The 17,059-nt window shown below is 31.9% G+C and overlaps 2 protein-coding genes and 1 long non-coding RNA gene across 3 annotated transcripts; all 3 read right to left on the bottom strand.

Moving 5' to 3' along the window:
* Positions 1-1,352: 1,352 nt before the first annotated feature.
* On the bottom strand, positions 1,353-5,667 carry LOC105676859 (uncharacterized). The gene is made up of 4 exons (XR_001101447.2): positions 4,818-5,667; positions 3,433-4,619; positions 2,926-3,149; positions 1,353-2,563 (listed from the first exon to the last, which is right to left on the bottom strand). It is a non-coding gene; the product is annotated as an uncharacterized lncRNA (long non-coding RNA).
* Positions 5,668-9,307: 3,640 nt separating this feature from the next.
* Positions 9,308-11,725, bottom strand: Fnta (farnesyl transferase alpha). The gene is made up of 5 exons (XM_012375078.2): positions 11,409-11,725; positions 10,850-11,204; positions 10,554-10,754; positions 10,279-10,462; positions 9,308-10,193 (listed from the first exon to the last, which is right to left on the bottom strand). The coding sequence occupies exons 1-5, from the start codon at positions 11,563-11,565 to the stop codon at positions 10,089-10,091; spliced, it is 1,002 nt and encodes a 333-aa protein (XP_012230501.1). The 5' UTR covers positions 11,566-11,725; the 3' UTR covers positions 9,308-10,088.
* Positions 11,726-12,072: 347 nt separating this feature from the next.
* Hsc70-5 (Heat shock protein 70 cognate 5) lies at positions 12,073-17,042 on the bottom strand. Its single transcript, XM_012375065.2, has 11 exons — positions 16,816-17,042; positions 16,106-16,167; positions 15,881-16,026; positions 15,605-15,728; positions 15,208-15,516; positions 14,861-15,023; positions 14,321-14,777; positions 13,849-14,145; positions 13,461-13,648; positions 13,248-13,388; positions 12,073-13,160 (listed from the first exon to the last, which is right to left on the bottom strand). Exons 1-11 carry the CDS (start codon positions 16,906-16,908, stop codon positions 13,080-13,082), a joined length of 2,061 nt encoding a protein of 686 aa, XP_012230488.1. The 5' UTR covers positions 16,909-17,042; the 3' UTR covers positions 12,073-13,079.
* Positions 17,043-17,059: the final 17 nt, after the last annotated feature.

Below are 17,059 nucleotides of genomic sequence, written 5' to 3'. Positions count from 1 at the left end.
TAGTACAAATAGCATTAGTACAAATATATTAGTTTATCTTACTAACTCTTGTATTACTAACGATTTCGGCAACCGCACAGAATACGACACATCAATTCGGACCGATACCGTTTTCACTTGTATCAGTATTTCAAAATAAGTTTTTTTTATTATTTTTTTATTATTAGGATGACTAATTTTTTATTTCTAAAATTTATTTCTAAAATTTTTTGGTATAAATAAATAATAGAAATACTATTAAAAAATGACATTTATTTCAATATTTCTTTCCAAAATCATAATAAACTCTCTTAGAAGATACGTTTTCGAAATACATTACAAGATATGTTTCGAGATACACTCACTTGTTTATCGCTTTAATCAAGTAACACGTGTAGTCAAGTGCTGAATAGTCTTTGTGCTGAAAGTCAAGTTTCTTTTTCTGGATAGAATAAACTCAAGTATCGTTCGACGAGAATCAAAAGTATATTTTAATCACGTTTGTAGAAATTTCTACTAAAAAAAATTATGCTTTACTTATAAAACAAAATCTTGTACATCTCTGAATACTACATGTAAATATCTTGACGCGCAAATATGATTTCGAATAATGATTTAAATGATTTCGAATAATCATGTAGCATATTTATACGATCAGATTCGCCGCTATCTTGTTTCTCATTTGACGACATGAGACAGCAGTTTTTTTTCAAGTATGAAGAAAAACATTTATATGTGATAGTTTATGTACTTTAAATATCTGTTACAATGTTCTTATCATATGATAGAACTTTTATTTGACATTTATAACATATACTACGCACAAGTTAATTAACAATTTTATACTTTATTAAGACAATTTTTGTTCGTAGATACTCTAAATCTAAGTTAAACGTATATTTATATATATTATATTGATATAAAATTTAAAATTTAAAATTTAACTATAAATGTTAAAATATAAATTCTATATTTTAACATTTATAGTTTTTATTAGCATAATATTGATGATTACATGGCAACTGTGGTTATTATATATTACGTACTAAATAACTACAACATTATAGTATCTTATTTTGTACACTTTAATTAATATTATATATTTAGTTTCATTAGAATTTATATAGTTGCATGCAATATTATCATGCTACTATTTTAGGAAAATTTTAGTACTAAAATTTATTTGAATAATGGAACAATATCATCGGCGCATTCTAAATAATTGATAATTGATCTCTCGTTTTGACAACTATTTGCAATAGCAAATACAAATTCAATTTTTATCATCAATCTAATTGTAAGTATATTGGTCGAAAATGCTCAAAACATAAAGGGAAGCAATATGTACAATGTAATAGATAAAAATTGCAATATCTGTTTAAAAGCGTTTATTATATATAAAAAAGCGTTTATTATTGTTATCATATATAAAAAAGTAATAATATGCACATGTGTAGTAAGTAAAATTATCAACCATGTACATACTTGTATATCAATACACTGGCTGATATAGATATTTGTGACATAATATAAATATTATGCAACACAATTTTAATATATTTTTTCTTTTTTCTTCTTTTGAAAATATTTTTGTGATCGCGCGATATATACGACATTATCGAAAATTTGATGATCAGAAGTTGTCTATAAATTGAGATGCACGATGTCACAATTCACCTATTTCAAATAGTAAATCCTCACACAGCACAAAACATCCTATGACATCTTAGGGATATCTCAATGTCCTGAGGTAATCCTTCAACACTTGTTCTAAGTTATATTTCTCATATTCATTGAAAGAATTGATAAAACTGGCTATTTCTTTATGATGCGTTAAAATATTATACAGGGTGTCTGGCAATAATCGCCCCACCGGTCATATACAGGTAGAGGAGGTCAAATCGAGTAGAAAAGTTTACCATTTTACCTTTACCATTTTTTAATTTTCATAATAAGTACTGAGTAATTAACGAAAAAAGATCGGCAAATCCGCGCGAGTAAAGCGCGCGCGGTGAGAAGGACGTCCCACTGCTACGCGATCACTAGGACACAAGGATCTAGCGTTACGCGCCGCTCGTATGTTGCCATTGTCATTTGTAGAGCGCTCCTCCCAACGCTTCATCGCGCGCCTAGTGATCGCATAGCAGTGGGATGTCCTTCTCGCCGCGCGCGCTTTACTCGCGCGGATTCGCCGATCTTTTTTCGTTAATTACTCAGTACTTATTATGAAAATTAAAAAATGGTAAAGGACTTTTCTACTCGATTTGACCTCCTCTACCTGTATATGACCGGTGGGGCGATTATTGCCAGACACCCTGTATATACTACCTACATACATATACATGTGTATCATAGAATTCTTTTATTGTTATATTTGACTTACTTTTAACACTTTTAATACAGTAATATGTTTAACTATTTTACTTAGCTATTTGCAGTTAATTATATTTTAATGAAGTTATAATGTATATTATAATCTCTCGTGTATGTCAGAAGAGTTAGTTTTTCTTCAAAAACTTTCAGTTGTATGTTGTTAACAAATACATTGTTTTGTTTGAAGTGCGATTAGACGTAAACTTGCAAGCTGTAACAAAATGCAAAGTATTATCAATATGAAAAAAAATTGGTTCATTTTTTATTGCATACTTTAATAATAAAAATCATATAACGAAGATAGTAAACGAATTTTCTATTAATGTAATATAAATATGCACACTGTCAAAAAATTCGATAAATATACATCAATCAAATAAATATTTCATGATAAATGAAAATATACTAAGTAAATAGTATAAAATTTATGAAAATATGCAAATTTACAATACATATTTTGTAAATTTTTGTGTATGTTTATCATGTAGTTTTTACATCTACAATAGTTTTGTAAACTTATCGATGTATGTACAGTATAGATCGCCGTGTTTAATTACTGTTAACTGGAATTACCTTACTGCGACTACATAACTAGACATCAATTATACTGTTGCTTATAATTATACATCTCCATGATTTTTGTTCTTCCTTATATTTGTACGTTTTGTAAACATGTGGATTAGTTCTCTGCGAAAAGTTTGTCCCGTTGCGCAGTAGAGAACAAAATTTATACTGTAATGTGCTGTGTCTAATAAGTCGAATATTATGGACATGACTGCCACAATGCCATTATTAATCTGAAAAAAATGTCATTGTTATTTTTGTTTTATATAACCATTAATAATATCATATTGTATTTCAATGCATCCATTTTCTTACGTGGATATCTAATATAAAAAATCTATTGTATAATTTCATTCATAATGTAAAAATTGAACAGTATAAATTATTTTTTAAAATTCCAATTTTCAGAGAAAAATTAATTAATATTTTCTTGTCCTATACAGAATGTATTTTTAGAATAAATAAACTATATGTATTATGGTCGGTATTATTTTAATATGAATTATTGATACGTACGTAAATAGCAATGTAAAAAAAGTAATGTGCAGGTAATTTCAAGATGACAAATATGCTCGAAACGAGAATAAGCATTCTTGTGATCTTATGCTCAAGCATTTTGTCACTAGAAATCTGAGTTCTCTCATTAGAAGAATCGGACGCTGTAATCAACATTTTGCGAACACGATTTTGCTGGTAAATGTGATATCTTATCAGAGTATTGCAGATTACTATCACAAGAGCAGGTAAAGTAAATATTATAATAGAATCCATAATTCTTCTTGTCTGAGCAGCTCCTTTCTGACTGTCCAATTTTAAATGTTTGTATACATCATAGATATTTATATCTTTTTTAAAATACATTTCATCTCTAATATGCTTGGTCCCAAAAATAAAAAAAATTTGTAGAATACTACGTAAAACCGCTAGTCCCATCAGCGTTATCACTATGATTTTTGCTCGTTTGACAGTGCACCAGGATCGACGTAGAAGCGGATACTTTGTCACTATATATCGCTCGATGGTAAAGGCTACTATGAGCCACACACTCAAGAACTCGGAAAAAAAGCTCCAAAAATCCATGAAGAAATATAACCAATACAAATAATTTTCTTTTGGTTTTATATCCATTAAGATAAGACATTGAATGAGTAATATCATCGAATAGATGATGTCGCTTATTGCTAATACGCCCAAGTAAATGTTGGACGAGAAAAAACGCATCTTTTTACGCAATAGCACAATGGCGGACAAACAGTTTCCTAAAAGACCCAGAATAATAAAAATCGGTAGACTGTACTTTCTGAAATTTGAAAATGTCTCCAAAGTATCTGCAATTGCATCTTGCATGTCAGAAAAGAAATTAATTTTTTTTATGACGTTACTGATTGAAAAATGTCTGCCTACAATATCTTTGTTACATAAATCTTGGAATTTTTCAATTCTACTTATGTTCACAAGTGGATGAAACGTCATGAAATGTATACTGTAGACATGAATAAAATATTCGGCCAAATTTCGCAAACTTTCGTCAATATTTCTGTCGTTGTTACAAACATGCAATCCTAGTTCGTGTTTAGATATGCTGGAATAATCTTTGCCGAGATTATTTTCAGAAAACATCCTGCGCACGATTATGGAATGTTTGCAACAGTTGATTATGAAATAAAAATCAAAATGTGGTGTAATCAAGTTGCGTCACGCGTCTGAAAAAGCGTTACATCATTATTATTATATATATTATTCATTGAAATCAATAAATCTAGTATATAAATTTTATTTATCAATATATTTATTAAAATAATTTTTTTTATTATTAAAAGAATAAAATATACAAAATATACAAAATATAGACAGTATTTTAAACATTAAAGGTAAAATGTTTTACGCACTATCTCACTTACTTTAGAGTTGTTAAAAATTCTGAAGCCTACGGGAGTTACAGACTCTCAGCAATTCCTCGATTTCAATTGTTCAACTGCTAAACACTAACGATTGCAAAAGACTGAATGTCGAGACGACTGACTTGGATGATAATATTATTTTTTCCTGGAAGTTTTTGGTTTACCAAAATAATTAACATTTTGATTATAATATTGCTCATATCCGTTGATGTGTGTGTTTCCGCAAAAGTCTGTCGTGCTATTAAAGTATTTTTAATGACATTAAAAGAAAGCAACAAATATTACTAAAATAATACATAAAATTTATTCAAAGCAAATTTTTTTTATTTTTCTCGTAACAGATATTACAGTAAATATAGTTTTTATTAGCATAATATTTTTGATTACTTTTTTTGTTTTCTTCGCATAAATCGAGAACTCTTACTGCGTGAGTGTCTCGGCAACAGTAACGCCCGCTGAAATCTATACTTATTGTAGTTTGTTCGGTCGCTGGAAATGTAATTTTGATGGGAAATATGTTCAGCACGTAATTTAACTCCATATTATAAGTCTGCGATGTTTTAGAAACGACAAATCGACTTGAAAATTGTTGCACGAAGTTAAATAACTGTTAAGTAACTGAAATTGCTATTTCTATTATTTATTATGCACTTAGGTACACGTACCGGCACGTATGGTGTTCCTCGCCGGCAACGGTATACGTGTGTGAAACAACCGAAGGCGTCACACGCATTCACACAAACGCGTATTTAACGTGTCGCTTGAAGCGAGGAGCACAGCGAGCAGCAAGGGAAAAAGTAGTGGGGGATATTTTCATCTTGCATCCTTAGCGCAAATCGGACGATCGAGAGAGAAAGCATTGCAAGACGTGATGTCAAGTTAGTGGTGTCCCTATAGCTGTTTTCCTCATGCGACCGTCTAATGAAGGAAGTGCGAGCGAGACAGTTAGAGCAGCTCGGTGTTCCTATCGATGTGTTCGCTCTAACACTTATGTGTCGTGCTTTTCTTTCTTTCCTTTAAAAAACGTAGCTGAGCCGCGTGCACCGACCGCCGGCATTCATTCTATTAATTATTATATCATATAAAGAGGCTTAATTTAATGAAGAATAGAAATTTGTATTGAAATGTTTAATTATACAAATATAAGAATTGTTTGCTTCCGTAACAAAAATACACGCTCGTCCTGATTAATTATTCATTTATTTATAATTGCGTAATTAATAACTTCTTTATTATAAGCAAAATTAGTAATAATGGAACAGGATAAGTCGCTAGAACATACTGTCTCCAATAAATGTTCAAATATAAAATTATATATTATACATATTATACATATATTATACATATTTTCGAATAAATCTTATATTTGAACATTTATTGGAGACAGTATGTTCTAGCGACTTATCCTGTTCCATTATTACTAATTTTGCTTATAATAAAGAAGTTACTAATTACGCAATCATAAATGAATGGATAATTAATCAGGACGAGCGTGTATTTTTGATACGGAAGCAAACAATTCTTATATTCGTATAATTAAACATTTCAATACAAATTTCTATTCTTCATTAAATTAAGCCTCTTTATATGATATAATAATTAATAGAATGAATGCTGGCGGTCGGTGCACGCGTCTCAGCTACGTTTTTTAAAGGAAAGAAAGAAAAGCACGACACATAGGTGTTAGAGCGAACGAGACATCGATAGGGACACCGAGCTGCTCTAACTGTCTCGCTCGCACTTCCTTCATTAGACGGTCGCATGAGGAAGACAGCTATAGGGACACCACTAACTTGACATCACGTCTTGCAATGCTTTCTCTCTCGATCGTCCGATTTGCGCTAAGGATGCAAGATGAAAATATCCCCCACTACTTTTCCCCTTGCTGCTCGCTGTGCTCCTCGCTTCAAGCGACACGTCAAATACGCGTTTGTGTGAATGCGTGTGACGCCTTCGGTTGTTTCCATAGACATAGGAATAAGGAGACGGAGTGTAAGCCGCGGGGGGTAAAGTCGCTTTCGGGGAGCGGGGACTACGGTCACATAGTACTTTGGTGCCGCATTTATGCTACAACTAATGCCAATGTGGCACTAAAGTATCACGTGACTGCTATTCCCCGCACCGTGGAACTGACTTCACTCCCCTCGCCTAAAGTAAGATTTTATCATTGAGTTCTATAACATACTGGAGCGAGCCTTCCTATCCCGAACAAAGAAAACTGCGTCCGCGATTTAGAAAAGGACACATATAGCAATGTGAGGATTTCTGTCTCTTTTTACGTTATGCTGAAAACATACGCTGGACAAAGAAGACTAGCCTCACGTAAATCTATCTGTCTTTTTCGCCGATGGAGACATCCCCACTCCTGAAAGGCTCGCTCCAGTATGTTATAGAACTCAATGGATTTTATGCTCTGTCTCCTTATTCCTATGTCTATGGTTGTTTCACACACGTATACCGTTGCCAAGATCTATAGAGAGAAGGTTACCTCAGGCAAACCGGTTGTGGGCGAGGGACGATGAAGTAAGGGGGGAGCTAGTACAGCTTGTAGGCGAGGGGCGACGAAGTAAGGGGGGAGTTAGAAACAGCTTGTAGGCGAGGGACGACGAAGTAAGGGGGGAGTTAGAAACAGCTTGTAGGCGAGGGGCGACGAAGTAAGGGGGGAGCTAGAAACAGCTTGTAGGCGAGGGGCGACGAAGGAAGGGGAAAGCATGATGATCTCATCGTCAAACAGTAGCTGTCTCTCTCGCACGCTTTAGTGTTTTCTCTCTCGCTCCTTTAATATAGAAATGCTTTAAGTTTTTATCAAAAAAATACTTTTATTTTGTAAAATATTGATAGCACTGGAAATTGCGTAATAAAAATTGAAAAGTAAATTAGAAAGGCGCTATAAATTACATATATTGCAAATTATAGCGCCTTTCTAATTTACTTTTTAATTTTTATTACGCAATTTCCAGTGCTATCAATATTTTACAAAATAAAAGTATTTTTTCGATAAAAACTCAAAGCATTTCTATATTAAAGGAGCGAGAGAGAAAACACTAAAGCGTGCGAGAGAGACAGCTACTGTTTGACGATGAGATCATCATGCTCTCCCCTTCCTTCGTCGCCCCTCGCCTACAAGCTGTTTCTAGCTCCTCCCTTACTTCGTCGCCCCTCGCCTACAAGCTGTTTCTAACTCCCCCCTTACTTCGTCGTCCCTCGCCTACAAGCTGTTTCTAACTCCCCTTTTACTTCGTCGCCCCTCGCCCACAAGCTGTTCTAGCTCCCCCCTTACTTCATCGTCCCTCGCCCACAACCGGTTTGCCTGAGGTAACCTTCTCTCTATAGATCTTGACGTGCCGGTACGTGTACATATGTAATAAGTAGGGCGCGGATGTTCGTGCACGATCCCATGTCGCGCGCAGAGAACCGCTGCGTGCGAGTGAGTCGAGTATACACATTATACACGATAGATATATTGAATTCAGATGAATTGACAATCGGGTTTTCTCGAGAAATGCTACCTCAGCGAGTACTCGACTCACTCGCACGCAGCGGTTCTCTGCACGCGACATGGGATCGTGCACGAACATCCGCGCCCTAGTAATAAGTATAAACTGCTTATGACGTTTGCAGTGTCAAGAATTTAGAAAGAGTAAGAAGACTTTGAATAGAATTCTTTTCTCTGTCACACATACTTTTCCTAACCGAGTTGAAAAGAGATAGCGATTCTGGGTGTATTTCAAACCATGTTAGTTTGGCTTATTTTATTTTCTAGATGTTAACAGCCACTAAACTAAACCGAGAAGTGTTCCGATTCGGAAAATAGAAAATAGAAAATAAAATAAGCCAAATTACACCCTATATAAAAAATGGAGGCTTACAATAAGTTCGCGAAAAAAAGAGAAAATAATTTCACTGCCTCTCTTTGTCTGACCGCTCGCTTATGTCTTTTGCACACAGGACGCGATAACGCTTGCCGCGTGACAAGAAGCGACGCGGCAGCCAATCAATCTTTCGCTCTTATGGAAAAATTGTCAGTCGATTGGTTAACGCGTTACCGGTTATTGGTTATTGGTTATTATTATTGGTTAACGGTTACCTTTCACTGCGTGCAAGCGTTAATCGCGTCCAATGTGCAGGAGCCAATAGGCCACGCTTATATGGAAAGACGCTTTTCAGTTTGTACAGAGTTCAATGAGCGTATTTTATCGACTGCTGCACGCATTACTTTTAAAATATCGCGTGCTTTATTCTTCCGCTTGCTATAAATTTTTTTACATATTTAAATATTTTATGCATTATCAATCATATTTAATGTTTCATCGGTGATACCAATTGTATTGAAAAATTAATTTAACTTGAATTGATCAATCTAAAAGTAGCAAGGAGAATGTTTCAAGAATTTTAGAAATATAATTGTACGAAGTGATAGAGTGTACGAAGTGATAGAGTGTACGAAGTGCTAAAGCACAAGAAAAAAAGCTAAAATGATCAACATGAAGTAATAAGAGTTATTTTATTTAAGTTAACAACATTTCTATTATGCATTTTATAGAGATCAATACAAAAAATTTGCTTGGTATAATTCTGGTATAATTAATTAACAAATACTAGTTGTGGTCTTAAATAATGGTATTATTCTTTGTTTGAAATAAATTAATTCTAAAAAAATTGTTGGAAAATTTTGCTATTATGAAATATGTAATATTTGTTTAAATTTATTATGTTATGTAATATTTGTAGGCAAAAGAGGCCAAAATGTATCAACCATATCAGTGCTGCCAGTCGGGCCGGGTTGCCCCTCCAGTCCCTTCCAAAAACCAGGCTATGCCCAGTAACGTATTGTAAGCGTGCGGATCCCAGTAAATATAAATCTAAATTTTGATTTTTTTGATAACACAGATTGAAGACTAAATTTATGAAGAATAAGATAGGATAAAAATAATTATTTAAAAAAAGGAATAGGATGAGAATAATTGTAAAAAAACATTCTTGTATAATTATAAAGAAATACTTTATTTGGCAGAAATTATTAAGAATAACAACATTTGTTGCAAGGGTAAGGAAAACTGCCAAAAACCTTACCAGTATCTGTCTGTTCACTGGGATTGTGCCAAAACTGCACCCACAACACGTTACTGTGGTTACCATGGTTACCGTGCGCGCGGCCTAGCCGTTGGAGGGGCTACCCGGCCCGACTGGCAGCACTGAACCATATTGTGATTGATATGTAAAAACACTGTCTAAAACTCTGAACAACACACTATAGGTTTGCTTTAGTTTTTAATTTGAAGATTTTGTTTTTAATTTTAGTGTTATCTCATTAGCAATATAATCCCAATATCGCCATCTTATTGTATCATATTTTTTTGACAAATCCTTACACAGCTAAAAAATAAGTACATATATTAGACATCATATAAATGAAATAAGTAATTTAATTACTATAAAATAAAGAATATAATTTATTTACCTCATAAGCAGAATTAATGTGAAACAAAGAGGATGGAGTTTCATCAGACAAACTTCTTTCCTGACAAATGTCAATTATACAGGCCAACAAATGATTAGTGCGGCATCCTTCTTTATATAGTTCTTCACATTTATTTCTTACTTTATCATTGTAACCCAAGCCTTTACTATCATGTAACAATATTCTACAAACATAAATTATAAATAATACTCCTATCAATATTTTCTTTTAAAATTATATTTTTAGTATAAATAAAATAATAAGTAAATAATTACCCTCTTAAGTAATTCCAAGCACTTTCATTTCCTCTTACTAGATCTATTTTTTCCAGTGCATAATCAATTTCTCTATCTATCACCTCTTGCTCAAACTTGGTTGTATTACTTATCACAAAATAACGTTGGTTCCAAGCAGAATTATTACGAACATCATCATTTATCAACTGCTCTACATATTCCAGTTCTTTATCATATAAACTGTATCCATAATTGCATTTTATTAATATACACATGCTAATTATAATAAAAATATTTTTATTATAATTTGTTATATATATTGAAAATGTACTAACTTAAAAGTTTGTATACACCACTGACGATGTTGCCAAGCATGATAATTTTTTGCATCCTTACATAAAACAGTTTCTATAAATGTTAATTCTTCTATAGGATCCTGCAACCATTCAACTATAACTTTTCTATGATGCCAAACTTGATAATTTTTAGAATTGTACTTTATCATTCGATCTGTATATTTTAACTCCTCATATAAGTTCTTTTCCAATGCTTTAAGTATCTCTCTTCTGTATTGCCATACAGTGTAATTGGCTGGATTAAGCCATATACAAGTTTCTGTTAAAGCCAACGTACGTTCTGACTTTTCACCTGATTTTAGAATGGCACGGAAATAATCATAGGCATCCTTAACTAAAAGTTAATACAGTAATTAATGAGAATATATAAAAATATGTGAAAATAAAGCTGCAGTTTATTAAAGCAAATTCTTTTTATAGTGCAATAAGTTCGTATAATAATAAGAAAACACATGAAGATAATTCAGTATATTTTACAAAATACAATTTTCTTTAATAATAATTAATCGTAGAATGACTCACACATTTATATACTCACACTTTTCGGAATATGCAATTGCTACAACGGGATGAGGACCATCGTCCTGAGGTAAAGGAGTCACGTCACTCCATTCATCGCGGTCCTTATATAAAATCCACGGTGTTTTCTCATTATCATCGCCATAATTTAACTCTTCGTCAGAACTATCCGACATGCTTTACTTTAATACAATTTTTTATGATCGTAGAGAGAAACAGGACCACAAAAGTTTTCTTTAGAGAATTCTAACCTCACTACTCTCTATACTTGTCCATATTCTATCCAATTGTAAAAATTGCTTGTATCTGCTACAGATAATATACACTCAATGTGCTATAAATACCTTTATACCTGCAGTTGATTATTTTAAAGGTGTATATACACACACACAAATATCTAATTAGAAAAAAAGGTGCTAAAATAATTTTCTTGCCACGTTTTCAATTTTAGTCCACTTGATTTACATTTGTGTCATGAGTTTCGTTTTATGTATCAACTGTATATTAAATAATAATACGATATTATTTTGTAAATGTAAATCTATCATTAATATGTTATCTAGAAAAAATTATAAATATATAAAATAAATAAGGAAAAAAATTTATATCTAAATAACAATTATTTTTCAAAGGTTTGTTTTTCCCAAATCTCAACAAATTAATGGTGCAATTAATGTCATGCATTAAAATTTAAAAGATTTATTGAATAGAACGAAATTATACAATGCTTTTTTGTTTAAAGTATTTAAATAAAAAAGTTGGGTAAGTTGATTATATCATAATATATAACAATGTTCTCTATATTAACCTATGTGTGTATTGTTACACATTATTACAGAATAAATTTGTTTTACACAGAAACATTCATCTCATTCTCTCACAGTTCTAATATTCTTGTCTTACATTCATTCAGTGAATGTACTACATAGCATTCTACAGTAACAAGACTGTAATGTGGAACTGTTAACAAATTATTTTCGCATTATTTTTGGTACAAATCATTTTTATCATTATATACCAATATTATATAACTGTGTCTTATATTTTGCATGTGACTTTGTACATTACTCAAATAATTGACCTTCATTAAATTACATAATGCAAACAATCAATTACATATATAATTTGCTACTTTACATTAAAAACTAATTGGCTAAGTCTTTTATGACACAAAAATTGACTATTATTTACTATAGACGTATGTACAGAGCTACTTCCATCTTTAACAAAAGCTTATTAACTGCAGACATACTTTTATGACAAAAGAAAAAAAAACAGATTCTATTTGCAGCTTTTAATATATAACATACAATATATATTGCTATTTTCTATCTTTCATAAAAAATAAGACTTAATTTTGCTTGATATTTAAAATTGTTACTTAACGAAAAACGTATAACAAGTGACTTCCGATATGTACATACTCAAATAAATACTGTGAAATCAAAGTTATATATTAAAATATATAAACGATGTGTACATAACTTGCAGATTGTGTACATTATTTGCAGAATGTAATTAATGTTGATCATTCGAGCAGTCTGCATATCATATGCAAAATGTCAAGACACTGCACAATTATGATACTGGTATACTATAATTATAATTGTAAAATTATTTGTACCATAAACAATATACACACAGTTGACTTTTTTCTTTTTTTTATAGAACGCAAATTATCTAATTATAATTAATTTTGCTCCTCTTTTTTCTCTTTTTTCTCTTCAGGTTCCTGCTGTGATTGATTTTGACTTTCTCTTTCCGCTGCCATCTGCAAAATCAATATGATTAAGTAATAGTTCTTAAGTTGTGTAAGATGTTGTAAATTGTCGAATTTTCTCTAGATAAGTTCTTGTACCTTCTTATATGCCATTTCAAATAGCTTCAAACTCGCTTGTTGGAGTTCATTCGTTTGTTTCTTTATTTCTTCAGGATCTGTATCATCTTTTTTGGCCAAAGTCTCTCGCAGTTTTGCAACTAATTCTTTAAGCTTATCGCACTATGAAAGGAAGGTAATAAGTATGAAAATGTCAATATAAAATACTAATAACAATAATTAATAATATTATACCTCTTCCTGTGGTAACTGTGCTTTGAATTCTTCTAACTTCGATTCCGTGTCATGTATAATTCCTTCTGCTTGATTAACAGCTTCAACTCTTTCCTTCTTTACCTTATCTGCCTTCGCATATTGCTCAGCATTTTTAACCATGTTTTCAATTTCATCTTTACTAAGGCCACCACTAGACTGGATAACAACTAAAATAAAAAAATCAGATTTAATATCCTAATCCCTCAGAGTAATATCTATGTCGTTTCTTTAGTCACTCAGTATAATATAGTCCACAATTTTTATATAATTTTGTATTAAACTTCAGAGACGAAAAATATAGGCATCACTGTGTAGTATGATTTTTGAATATAGTATATAAAATATATAAAATAAAAAATTTACATACTTTGTTGTTCTTTGCCTGTTCCCTTATCCCTGGCTGATACATGCACTATACCATTCGCATCAATATCGAATGTTACTTCTATTTGTGGTACACCTCTCGGTGCAGGTGGGATACCAATGAGACTAAATTGTCCAAGGAGTTTGTTATCATTAGCCATTTCTCGCTCGCCTTGATGAACTTTAATTTCAACTTGAGTTTGACCATCTGCAGCTGTAGAAAATACTTGACTCTTTTTCGTAGGTATAGTTGTGTTACGAGAGATTAATCTTGTGAATACACCACCAAGTGTTTCGATACCTATAAAGAAAGATTCAAAGAATAATTTTCTTACTAATAATACACAATACAAATTGACTTATAAAGCTAGAAATTCAGCAAATCAGTGTCTTCACTTGGTATCAGAGAGAAGATTAGTCTAATACATCATAGTTTCATATCTATAATCAAGAAAATTTAAGCCTCAATTGTTTACCCAATGATAAAGGTGTAACATCGAGAAGTAGAACATCTGTTACATCTCCTGCGAGTACACCTCCTTGAACTGCAGCACCAACAGCTACCGCTTCATCTGGATTTACAGCTTTCGATGGTTGTCTACCAAATATTTCTTGAACTGTTTGCTGTACTTTAGGAACCCTAGTCATACCACCGACTAATAAAACTTCCCCAATATCGGATTTCGTTACTTCGGCGTCAGAAAGAGCTTTCTGACATGGTTGAATCGTTCTTTTAATCAGATCATTTACAAGACTTTCGAATTTACTTCTGGATAGTTTAAGATTCAAATGTTTTGGTCCACTGGAATCCACGGTAAGGTAAGGTAAATTTATATCCGTCTGGAGAGAACTTGACAATTCAATTTTAGCTTTCTCTGCAGCTTCTTTCAATCTTTGCATTGCCATTGCATCCTTAGTCACATCTAGGCCTTGCTATAATATTAATTTCACAAACTGTTATTTAATACTGATATAAATTTACTTTAATGTAAAAAATAATTATAAAGTATATTTACCTCTTTTTTAAATTCAGATACGAGGTAATTAACCAATGCATTGTCAAAGTCTTCTCCTCCCAAGAATGTATCTCCATTTGTAGATTTTACTTCAAAGACACCTTTCTGGATTTCCAAAATTGAGATATCAAAAGTACCTCCACCTAGATCATAAACAGCAATACTGGAACAAAAATCATATTTATCACATCTGTCTTGCTTTCCAGCAGAATATAGGAAATACAACGTAATGTTCAGTAAAGTGTTTCAGCATGTTCAAGATAAATATCTTTAAGAGACGAAAAATATAAGCATCATTATAAAAAAAAAAATACTATTCATATCATGCATCAATGTAATTCTCTTACATTTTATCTTCCTGTTTATCCATGCCGTATGCAAGTGCAGCTGCGGTTGGTTCGTTAATTACTCGAAGCACGTTCAATCCAGAAATCTGCCCAGCATCTTTTGTGGCTTGTCGTTGAGAATCGTTAAAATACGCTGGTACAGTAATAACCGCATTTTTCACTGAAGTATTTAAGTAAGCCGCTGCTGTTTCTTTCATTTTCATAAGTACAAATGCTCCTATTTGACTAGGAGAATACATTTTTCCATCAGCGCCTTGTACCCATGCATCTCCATTGGATGCTTTAACAATTTTATACGTTACACTTTGCCTGTAAGATGAAATATTATTTATTAATACAAATATAACAATAATTCCTTATTGTAACAAAATCATATAAATATTAATGTGATACATACATATCTTTTTTAACTTCAGGATCTTCAAACCTCCTTCCAATTAATCGTTTTGTTGCATAAAATGTATTAACAGAATTTGTGACTGCTTGACGTTTTGCTGGCATACCAACTAAGCGTTCGTCCTCTGAAAAGATTATTTATTGAAAAAAATAAAATTTAAATTATAAAAATATTTGATTTTTATATTGTTAATTATTGCAAAAACAAATACATAGATAAAATAAATAAATGTTAAAATATATTAAAATATATTAAATAAAAAAATCTAGTAATAACCTTTTGTAAATGCTACATAAGATGGAGTAGTCCTAGAGCCTTCAGCGTTTTCTATAACTTTAGCTTGTTTTCCTTCCATCACTGCTACACAAGAAAAAGTAGTTCCAAGATCGATACCAATAACAGCACCCTTTACACCTTCAGATCTATAAAGTTTCATAGTTTATTTAAAAGTCATTCCAAAAAGAAATATTTATTTCATATGCATCTCTTTTCAATACTTACTTATAACGATACTGTTGTACATCGGTTAACCGATGTGACACGGTAACTGTTGGAGCTGCAACCTAGAATATTAAAAATAAAAATCTGTATATAGAAATAACTGTATTACAAATAAATTATATGTAAACAGTATTATACAGATTTTGTAGAATGAATCAAGACAGAAGGCAGAGAAACATAGAATTATAAAAAAGTACTTAAGTATAATCTTTTATTAACATAAATAACATAAGTCAAGCAAGATTTTTACTAAGAACAATTAAACATTTTAAACAAGGATTGATGATAAATATATTGAGTTATTTACAAAAAATATAAATTTTTTTAGTAGAAATATTTATGCAAAAGAAAATCTAGAACGGTGCAACTTTTCTTATGTAAGTAGTAAGATAAATTTTCTCTATTAAATAATAAAATGCCAAGCCTAAAGAATATATATCGTCAGTTATAAAATCTGAAAATATTCGTTAAATATATGAACCAAAAATTCACGTGCCGGCTTTAAAATCGGCGTCGCGATGGAAATAACATCTTCTAGACTCTTCGCGATGTATGACTGCAAAATAGCTTAGAGTTTATCGCATAACAGCACGACAAGAAAACATTATTAATAAAGAACTATCTTTCATCAAACAATGCATAAATAGCAATGACCGCAAAAAGTTAGAAAAGCATGGAGTTGCATTATCGCTAACAACGAATTTACTTACATTTTTCAGGATTGTGCTGAACTGTTGCTTTCTCGCGATGTCGCAGGCGACACCGGCGTAGTTGCGGTTCAATAATCTTGCGACGCTCAACATTTTGGCTTTCTTTAGTAGCTCCTAGAATTTCAACGATAAATCGGCAGGAAACGTGGTATAACCCAACTTCACATGTAATGATGCAACTCTATTCTCTCCGAACTCCTGCTCGAGACTGTGAAAAGCGAGTAATGCGCACACGCATATGTAT

The sequence above is a fragment of the Linepithema humile genome, chromosome 4 (assembly GCF_040581485.1).
Source record: "Linepithema humile isolate Giens D197 chromosome 4, Lhum_UNIL_v1.0, whole genome shotgun sequence".
Classification (NCBI taxonomy): Eukaryota; Metazoa; Arthropoda; class Insecta; order Hymenoptera; family Formicidae; genus Linepithema; species Linepithema humile.
The sequence above is the reverse complement of the archived record's forward strand: the minus strand, read 5'-3'. Positions and strand labels throughout refer to the sequence as shown.